The 11,314-nt window shown below is 31.4% G+C and overlaps 1 protein-coding gene across 1 annotated transcript in view; it reads left to right on the top strand.

The window, feature by feature from the left end:
- Nucleotides 1-723: 723 nt before the first annotated feature.
- LOC124368214 overlaps nucleotides 724-11,314 on the top strand; it is a 46,686-nt gene continuing 36,095 nt past the window's right edge. The window contains exons 1-3 of the mRNA XM_046825489.1: nucleotides 724-945; nucleotides 5,793-5,919; nucleotides 7,715-7,794. Coding sequence (XP_046681445.1) covers nucleotides 794-945; nucleotides 5,793-5,919; nucleotides 7,715-7,794 — 359 coding nt within the window. The 5' untranslated portion in view covers nucleotides 724-793. The remainder of the gene's footprint in view (nucleotides 946-5,792; nucleotides 5,920-7,714; nucleotides 7,795-11,314) is intronic.

The following is an 11,314-nucleotide window of genomic DNA, read 5'->3' as shown; positions in this document are numbered from 1 at the left end:
TTTATAACTTGTAAATGAATTTTAATCTGATTGTTGTTGTTTTAAGTAAAAGAAGAGAGCTATACTCTTTTAAGCCTTATTCTATCCATCCTCATGGGCCACTGGCCTGTGCGAGGATCTTATCAAACAGAATAGGGGGAAGAGTCAATACAGTGCAAGGTCGATGGTACTGATAAAAAGTCCAGTCACAGACAGGATTGAATCTGCGCTATCTCAAATTCAGACCCAAAGTACAACGTCTTAGACCACTTGGCCATCGTCTTTTCAGATATTTTAAAATGTAGTATTCAAACTCCTCTTTAAATAACGGATTTTAAAGGTTTTATTACAAAATTGGTGACTAATTAAAATAGTTTTTTTTTTTTTCAATATTAATTTCAATAAAATACTCAAAATTTGTAATTTCTTAAAGCGGGATCAATTTTGATCAGAATAAACTGTTTTTGTTATCATTGAATACATGTAATTGTGGTTAACTTTAAAGTGACAGAAAGTATACAAATGTTAGGTTTTACAAATTTACTTCTAAATATAAGTGCGTTTTTGAAGCAAGTGTGGATGGTGGTAAACTACTTTAGAAACTTCCTCAATAAATGATCTTTTATTTGGTGTATTGTGTTTAAAGATTGACTGACAAAGACGAATAGGCAGACAGATAACAAAACGATTTAAGAACGCCCTGTCATGTCGTTAATAGAATAGTTTCTCATTATTGTAATGTTTTGCAGATAACACAAAGTCACAGAGGAAGAATGGAAACATTGAAGCCAAAGTGATAGATGACATTGACTTGATGAAGCTGTTGCCAGGCTTTACTTTGTTTTACGATGCAAGTACAAGCAGTCAAATTGAAGATAATTCATTTATGGCTTTAATTGATTCTTTCAAAAGATACAAATTTGGACAACTGGAGGTGGTCAATGAAGATTCTAACCATTGGAGAAAGTTAGTAGCATATTAAATGTGTTTAGTGTTTACTGTTTATACATTCAAACTTAGGTAGAATTATAAGAAACAATACATTAAACATATTATAACTACCTGAATCGTTGGGAAGTGCAGATTTAGCTTTTCTCATTTCGATGGTTTCCTCTTAAGACGAACCTTTAAGGAATGTATTTATAGTACTAAGTAGTTTTAGATTTTATTTTAAAGTTGTATTCAGTTGAGGTTTTGTAACCTGACACGTTATTTACATTTTTATATCAAGCTATCTACACTGATTGTTTAAAATTAAAAACAGTTAATAATGTTATCTAAGATAGAAGTTGAGATGCTTGATGTGGAACCAATAAGGCACCTAAATAAAAGCCTTGAAAAGTACTTATAATAAGTTTCAGTATGAGTGTACTGATGTACAAGTACTACTGGCCTCCTTAGAGAAAGTGAGAGAGAAGAAAGTACTAAAAGTTAGGTTAAACTGATGCCCAATTATTGCGTAGTCACACAATTATGAAATGAAAAATGCCTTTATTAAAGAGGCAGAGTTAGGGCTATTAAGCTCTCTCTACCACTCAACCTCATATTGTATACAGTAAATTTACAATAGTATGATAAAATTGTGTTAAATTATTAACTTATACTTTAAATATAAAACAACAAAATTGTTTAACCTTTACAAAATTAAATGAACTTAAAGTAAAAATCTATACATTTGAAATAAATTCAAAACTTAAAATACAAAAGAAAAAGTTTATATATATATATATATATATATATATATATATATATATATATATATATATATATATTGTAATACAAACAAGAAAAATTCAAAATGAAGAACAAGAAGACACATTCAATCACTCTAACACACTGACAGCAAGCCACTAACCCCCGCCCTGAAGCGTTCACGGTCCTAAATACATCTAATATCGTCGGATTGGGCGTTCCAAAGGCAGCAAGCCTGAAACGTATAGGACCTATTAAAAATTGTTGATTGATGAACTGGAATTCATAGTAATATGACTCCCCTTCTTGTATGTCATTCACTAACAGGGTGGCCACCCAACCGGGAATAAGCCGGGAATTTTTCTGAGAACCGGGAAAATTTCAAAAATAATTTTTCCGTCACCAAGAACTTATAAAATCAAGACATAATTTGACAGCTTCTTGAATCAAGAACTGATTAATTTCAAAAAAATCGTATTTTAAGCGACGCTCCTGGAATAACCAGCGATACAACTGTTGTAGCAAGTACTTGCGACAGTTCTCGTGAGTAAAATTGCTTAAATTGCTTATCTTGTACACATTATGAGTAGTTGTGCAAATTCTCTCGCAACTTTACTTGCCAGTGTAAACGCAACTTAATGTTGTTGCCAGTCTACAAATGGCAGACGGTCAGCAGATCGAATCAACCACGATCATCACTTTTCGTGTCAGAGCGGCGGGAAATCCCGTCAGTTCTCCGGTCAACTTATTTAACGAAACGACTTTTACGCACGCGTGACGATCGTTCGGACGATTCGAACTGTTCAAACCAAATAGTTCAACGTGCATGAGGATCTTTATGTCATGTTATTTCGTAGTCCTTGACTATAATCAAACGATACTGATGCATTCTTCATGTATTTGGTCGTTATTAGTAGGATATATCCCCGGAGCCACGATACTTTCGAGGGACTGTAACCAGGGCTACCACCAACGATGCGCATTTGGCAAAGCGTGCATTATGCATGAATTTGGGACTCCGAGAAACATGCGTAGATATGCGTGAATTTTGTAATGTCCCTGAAAAATGTACTAGAAATAGATCGTTTCCGATACTTGAAACCGTGGCTCTTTTCACTCGATTCCGGTACCAACAGAAGTGCTTAACTGTGCTTGAAAGAACACAATTTCACAACATTACTAATATGGAGAAGCTAAATCCCGAATCCAAAAATAAGTCTTGCTAAAACAATTTTGTAGTTTCCGTCTCAAAATATGTAGATAGTTAACCAAAGTAACAAACTACTGTAAGTCAACAAATACAATTTTATTTATAATTGGTATTTTTTAAATTTATTTTGGCACATCTTCGAGAGTCTGCACTGTATATTCGTGGACAAAAACGATCGGCAGTACACAAATCACCGATTGATGAAACATGTTTTTGTAGTTCTTTGTGTATAAAACTATTTAGAAATATAGCAACAGAATAACGTGATTTATAAATAATATTATAATTGAAGTTGGTTTTACTGTGCCTATATTTGTCAACGCTAGCGTGTCTGCTGGTTCTATGCGCGTACTTTAGCTCCTCGACAGTAAACAGATGATCGCTAATTTGTATTTTATCCGTACGTCGTTTTTTGCGTGGTTGTTAATAAATATATTTTCTATAAATATACATCCATACATTTTTACTTAAATGTAATATATTCTGGAAGCTCATTTTATAACCTACAATTTCTATTACTTAAAAAGAGAAATGACTTGGAATTTTAAATATATTAATTTCCCTGAATTTGCAAATTCCTTTGAAGTAACGTGGCATTCTTAGGCTTCCCTCTCCCCCAAAAAGATAAATTAGTTAAGTAGAGTTTAGATGAAAGTATTTGGTTTATTTGTTGATTGTACTGAACCGACCTTATGTACCGGCGAAATCATTGTCTTGTACCGAAAGTTCGTCCACCGCTAGACCTCTGATCCGCAATACTGGGATGCAGTCTGCCTCACTGTAGCGCTATGTTGGTATTTGTTTGTGTAAGACATACGTAATTATTAGTATAACAAAATTCATAGAATCAATGTACAGTTGCTGGAAAGGAAGTCTTGTATTACAATTCGAAACAAACATCCTTCGGATGTAAGACAATAGACAATAGACAAAACTCTTTATTTCATGAACTTTGAGTACAGAGATGTCGTCAAAAGTTTGCAAGAGTTGGAACTTGATGAATCCATCTACGAAAATTAGTTTTGATCTTGAAAAGTCGGGTCTTCCCTCCACCGAATGTACTCGTCGATTGAGTAAAGGGGTCGAACTAGGAGCCAGTTGATAAGCCGCTGTCTCATATTCTTGATTGGCCCTGGAGTTTTCAGCTCATCAGGCAGGTAGTTGGCAAGTTTGGCACCGATGTGTAAGTGGATATGCACATCCGCCTAGACACCGATGATGAACAAACAAGAAATGCTTGTTTAAGCAGCGGAAATGCTTATTTCTAAAAAATCATGTGATGATGTAAGAGACAGCCTTGCTGATATCAAAAATTGGTACTCACCAAGGAGAGATTTGGCATAGGTGTCATCAGGAGAGCTGGCGGGGGCAACATAAAAAAATCAGGAACAAGGGAGAGGAAGGAAGTCAGAGAGTCGATTTGGGAAGTGATGGTTTCGGAAGTGTCAGTGCCAGTGTTTGTGTGCGGAAAAAATCTTTTAGGCGAAATAGTGTCAAGTGCAAACAAAATGTAACTTATAAAAATCTTGTATTTAATTTTAGGAACGTAATATTATATATCAGGATTTATTAATCATTTTAATATGTCTCATTTAAAATTCCAAGGTACCTGTACCTAAAGTGATAAAAAGAAAGGATTATCATGTGTAGAAATTAAATTAATAGTTTAATATTGAAATTTATATTTTCCTATTCCATATACTTTATGTAAATGTTCTCAATTTGGTAAAGTGACTCATTTGTTTTAATCATGTAATTTTATGTAAATGTTTAGATGTTATACAAACTGAATAATTATTGAAACACTACAAAATTTACTAATACATGTTATAGAAAAAAGAAATTATACATAAATTGTAATAAATAATTCAATATTAAACATAATTCATGATTGGCATTAAAGTTTTGTGTTCAATATGTCTGTTGATGATTTCCATTGTTATTTAAAATTTAATTCAATATAATGAGATGCTACTATAAATAAAATATGTTTTGTTGGTTCATTTGAGTGTATTGTATTGCCAATCGAACCTACTATTTAAATCCTCTCACAACAGCCCTTGCTCTTAATATATTTTAATATTTCACAACCTTAATCTAAACAAAAAAACCTACATTCGTTATCTGTGTATATCCGAATTGGATACATGTATTTTCTAAACATCACAGAAAGGAATGTTATTAGGTGTACACAATGTTATGTCGACACATCGAAACTAAGGAGCTTAAAGTAGGTGATAGCGATAAATCGTCATCGAATTTCTCATGGAATTTACGTAGTGAAGTTTCATGAGTGATAATTGCTGAAAATATTGTGTAACATGCTCATGACATCTGAGATTAAATTACCATCATCTTAACATTGAATGGCTGGTACAAGGCAAACCGCTTCAAACCGTGGATGCCAGCAAAGTCTCTTCATAAATTATTTTGTATTGGATTTATTTAGATACTAATGAATATATTTAGTAAACTTAACCGTTTACTTTCTCAATAATGTGATGTCATTCATGTACACCATGTGTAACAACTGAATAAAGATTTTTCTGGTTTTAATTTTAACTTGATCAGTACATTTGAGATTTGTTTTCATAGCTCGGCGACATAATCACAAGCTGGATATTCATCTATTGGTAAATTTACAAAATAGTCATTGATTACATTGATACCAAAGGAAACAAGGTTATAATCATTTGATTTTCCAATACCTAGGCCCTTAACCTTGTTCTATAGCGACCTCATGAACTGCCTGATTGTGTCAGAGAGGGCTTCTAAGCCTCGTCTTCACATGGTAAAATAAGACATTGTTTAACTTTTTTAAATGTTTTATCATACTCTTTGGCCCAGGACTGTTTTGGCTGATTGATTTTTTAAGAGTAGGTCTTGTTAATGTTATGTAATTCTGTTTTAGGAGATGTCAACTGAAATTCAGAGACAAGATTCTCGCCGAAGGAGAAGACCTGGTTGATGCTCAAGCCCAGGCCAATGCTACACTGGACCTGTTGAACAGGCTGAAAGCTTTCTCATTCACTATAAAGGTATACACTGCCTTTTATTAAACCAATATGGCAGCAATCAATTTGAATGTTGAGTTTAGCTCCATTTCACCTTCCTGGAAATGACTCCTGGAATCTGGAGTCAATGTCCGTGTGAAGAGATATAAAAAAATCGACGACGAAGAAGCTCAAAAAGAACTCTTTGCATCAGAGACACCTAAACTTCAAAAATGTAATCTAGATGAAGAGATGTTCTCATTGTCTCATCAGGTGCATAACTGACTGCACTACGATGTTTCATACACGTTACCAAATCACGGTGAAAGAACCAAGGATTCAAATTTCCAGATTTCAGATGCTGCACTAAACGGAAGGTGAAATGGGGCTGAACTCAACATTTTTATTGAATTAACCCCTCCCAATGTAGCTATGTTAAGGAATCAATAGTTGCGTATTAATTTTAGAGTGGTCAAATTTTATTATTAAATTTGCATTTTTACAATTTGAAATTTTATGTTTGTAAATATTTTGGTACTGTAATAAAAATGGTCTTTCAGATATATCAAGTAGTACAATTGTTTGTATATACTAAATATACAAGATGATTTCTTAAGAAATCACAGTACCAGATATAAATGTATTTGCTTGAAAAAAAAAAAAAAAAAAAAAAATCGGTGTACATAACAATTACTTTCATTATCCATTTGAGATTTTAATCAGTGTGTAGAATTCATGTGCAAATTTCTAGTCAGTAGTAGTAATTAAGCTTCAGACTATATTTGTGGAGATTATACTTTATAGTCCATTTAATAAACTATTTTCTATCATCATCATTGACGATCAAATTATAAACACCTCAAGTTATGGTCTATTGTTTTCATAGAAAATAGTGCTAGTAAAAACGAATGAAATCACTAGTTCATAGAGCTAATATTACAACAATAATTAGTTCAATTAGAACCAATAAAATATGCCAAAATGCAAAACAACTGAATGAAAATTTACGTAGTATACAAGGCTTTCAGAGCCATAACGGTCAAATGGCTAACTGCAGAGATTTTTTTAATGGATTCCTCAATAACTCAACCCTAAAGAACTTTTTGAAAATAATTTCAACTCTGTAAAAATGCAGGATGTCCCAAAACAGAGGGTCCCATGTTTGAATCTCAAACACACATCATGATGTACTCCATTTTAATGGTTTTTGCATCCTAAACATTTTGGTCAAAAACAAATTTGATTGTGTCTATTTGCATCAAAATGGCGGTCTAAAGTGTATAGGTCCTTCCCAACCTAGCTATGTTAAGGAATCAATAGTTGTGTATTAATTTGGTCAAGAACAAATATGATTGTGTCTATTTGTATCAAAATGGCGGTCTAAAGTGTATAGGTCCTTCCCAACCTAGCTATGTTAAGGAATCAATAGTTGTGTATTAATTTGGTCAAGAACAAATATGATTGTGTCTATTTGTATCAAAATGGCGGTCTAAAGTGTATAGAAAATGGTGTGTTTTTTAGATTTTGTTGTTGTTTGATCTTTTAAGTAATACCATGCATATCTGTACTTAAAATAATGTATTACCACTGTAAAATTTGCTTTTTTAAAATGTAAAAAATGCCCACAACACAAGCATTTAAATGGTAAAAGGAAGTTTGTGCCATATAAAATTAAGGGTTGCACAAAACTGAACAACTTTACATTTAAAGTTCTTTTCCATTTCCAACCATTACATAACCGAATGTAGTAGCCACTGCATTTGCTCTACTAGAGCTTACCAACAGGATAAGTGTTTAAAATTTTCAACTTTACGTAATATTCTTCTTTTAATGTTTCCAGGCCAACCAAGACTACTTTTGCAATGGTAAAGTTCCATGTTTCATGGAAAATCCGGGTTTAAAGATAAACAATGAATTCAGGTAAGATTTTCAGTATAAATTCTAATTTTAACTCTCAATGCCACATAGCCATAGCCATAGTCATAGTCATAGTCATAGTCATAGATCTTTATTCAAAGCTGTAATATTATAAATACAATCAGAATAGTGTCACAAATACAGATAGACTAATATCATCACAGATACAGATTAACTTATCTAAAATCTTATGTTAACTTAACATAAATAAATATTGTTAATTTGAACAACTAAAATCAACTCAATTTTTATTTTTGTTTAATGGCCCAAACCCTCAAAAAATTCTTCAAAAGAATAAAATGATCGTGATATGAGATAATTTTTTAATTTATTTCTAAACGGATTGATTCCTTCAATTTTTTTTATGTCAATAGGAATGTATTGAATAAATCGTGTACCGGCGTATTCAGTTTTCTTTTTAAACAGCTCTAATTTATGATTTTCAAAAATTATACCACTCCTAGTATTATATCTATGAGTGGTATAGTTAGGTATATTTTTAAATTTTGTGTAAGTTATTGTATCGTATATGTATATTGTATATGTATATCGTATATTGACTGTAAACAGTAAAAATTCTTAATTGTGCAAATAAATGTTTAACGGTTGCTTGCCATGGTAAATTTAGAATTAACCGTATTGATTTTTTTTGTAGTATAAGAATTTTTTTCAAGGTTTTTATTTGAAGTAGCTCCATATACACTGATCCCGTAGCTTATATGGGAATGTATTAAAGAAAAATAAATTTTTTTTTAAAGTATCCTGGTTACAAAGGTTTGCCATCTGCCTAAGGGCGTACAGGCCAGATGATGCTTTTTTTTATTATGGTTTGTACATGTTGATTCCAGCTTAAATTTTGATCTATTATTAGACCTTGAAAACAAGTTTCCTCTACCTCCATTATATTTTGGTTATTTATCTTAATGTCATATTGAAAATTAAACTTCGATTGGTGTGTTTTAAAGGGTATAAAATGTGTTTTGCCGGGGTTAAGTAACAAATTTTTTTTTAGTTAAAAAAGAGTTAATTTTATTCAAACAATTAAGAGATGATGTTTCAATTACCTTAGGATCTTTTCCTTTGACAATTACGCTTGAATCATCAGCGTATAAACACATTTTGTTTTCCTCTGCTACTGTAGAAAGTCCTGTTATATAGCAAATAAATAGTAAGGGACCCAAAATTGAACCTTGTGGTACGCCATACTTTATGAGCTTTTTTTCGGATACAAAATTGATTTTGTCTTTATTTATTAAATATGATAATTCAACGTATTGATTACGGTTACTGATGTAAGAGTGAAACCAATTTATTTCTTTATTTTTTAAGCCTAAATCTTCCAGAACATTTATAAGTTCGTCATGAATTACGCTGTCAAACGCTCTAGTCAAATCCATAAAAATTCCTAAAGGTCTATTACCTTTATCTAATTCCTCTATTAAATTTTGCACAAATTCTACTGATGCAGTAATTGTTGACCTGCCTGGACGAAAACCATGTTGTTGATTATCAAGAAGATTATTTTCCGACAGATAATTTAACAGTTGTTCATTAACAACTTTCTCAAATATTTTAGAAAACGTCGATAATAATGATACTACTGGCCTGTAGCTCTCCGGCAACTGAGGATCTCCCTTTTTGTAAATAGGAATTACTTTAGCCGTTTTCAGTTCATCCGGGAATTTACCAGATATTAGAGAAGAGTTTATTGTGTGTGTTAACGGTCTTAATAAATGCCTTATTGCTTTTTTTATTATTACAATTGGTACTTCATCAAAACCAGTAGAATATTTATTATTAAATGAACTGACAATTTTTTTAACTTGCTGTTGTGTAACTTGACTGAATCGAAATACTTTTAAATTTGGATTCCAATCTCCATTACAATAATTTGAGGATTTAGGCACATCTTCATCACCATATGGGATATCTGCTGATCCACAACATTGATGAAGAAGTTATTAAAAACATTGCAAACTCTACCTGGATCCAACAACAGTTTTTCTTTATCAAGCAACATAATGTTTTCTTTTAAATTCTTATTTTTACCAGTTTGCATGTTAATTAACTTCCAGGTTGTTTTATTAACGTCACTTGAACATTTTATTTTGTTATCAAGCTAAAAAATAAAATGTTCAAGGTAAAAAAATCTTTTTTAGCTTGAATAATTTTTAGTTTAAGATCACGTTTTTTAATTTTTAGCTGCTTTAAGTTATTATTTTGTTTGTTCTTTCTATATATTTTTTCTTGCTCAATTAAATTTGTTCTTTCGTTTTTAATCTCTTCTGTCACCCAATTGTTTTTGGATATGCAATTAGGTCTTAGATTAGATACTTTAGGGAAACAAATGTTAAAATAATGCAAAAAAAATAGAATGGAAAGTACGAAACTTGTCATTGACACCAGACATATAAACATCTATCCAACTTTCTGATCCTAAAAGTTTTAAGAAAGTTTTAATATTACTTTCGCTAAATTTTCTTGTTAATTCTCTATATGTCTTATGTTTATTGCTATCTGTATCATAAAAATTACCAACTTCCATCAATTGCCCGTCATGATCAGATACTGCTGTGATAATTCCCTCCACTTTTATATATTTTTTATCAATATTGGTTATAAAGTTATCAGTTGATGTTGCAGTTCCTTTACTAAATCTAGTAGGAAAATTAACTGCATAATACACTCCATGTTCAGTTAATATATTTCTAAAACTTTTTAAAGTCAGATTATTATTTAAAATATTTATATTGATGTCCCCAGCGATAATAATGTTACTAAAGTTATTGCAGAGAACATTCAGAAGTTGGTCCAGTTTTTAAAAAAAGTTATTGATTAGACTATTATTCTGAGATCTGTATAGGCAAACAATTACAACATCAACATTTGCAATGGTAATTTCTGAAACACAACATTCAAATTCCTTTTCAGTTATTAATTTGTCAATTGAAAATTTACTTATATTTTTACTTTTGATCCCATTTTTAGTTAACACCATAACCCCTCCTCGTGTAGTTTTAGAACGGCAAAAAAAAGAACTTAGTGAGTAATTACATACATTAAGCCGAGAAATTTCATTTTCGTTCATACTGTGCTCACTAAGAGCTACAACATCGGGATTCAATTCATCAAGAGCAATTTCTAAAAGGTCAATTCTCGTAGGTAGGTATTGTAAATTTTGATGGAAGATGGTAATTTTTTTTTTTTTCTAATTTCCAAGTTTTAACCTACATTGTTTTTGTTCAGTTCCTTTTCTAAAAAATTTTTCCGATATACACTTGACATCACTGCTTCAGGTCATCATTTCATTAAATGATTCAGGGGTAATAATAATAATAAGGCTGTTCCTCCATTTATACGTCACATTTAAAGAAATAGATGTTTTAAAACAATAAATCTTTTACATCTTTTTGCAACAAAAATCTATTTATGACATTTCACAGCATTGAAACATTGAATAGCATCATATTATGGTGATAAATAATTTAGTTCTGCTAATAATGCTAATAGTGAAAGTAAGAAG

Source organism: Homalodisca vitripennis, chromosome 8 (assembly GCF_021130785.1).
Source record: "Homalodisca vitripennis isolate AUS2020 chromosome 8, UT_GWSS_2.1, whole genome shotgun sequence".
In the NCBI taxonomy this organism is placed as follows: domain Eukaryota; kingdom Metazoa; phylum Arthropoda; class Insecta; order Hemiptera; family Cicadellidae; genus Homalodisca; species Homalodisca vitripennis.
Note: the sequence above shows the minus strand (reverse complement) of the source record. Positions and strands in the feature narration are given on the sequence as shown.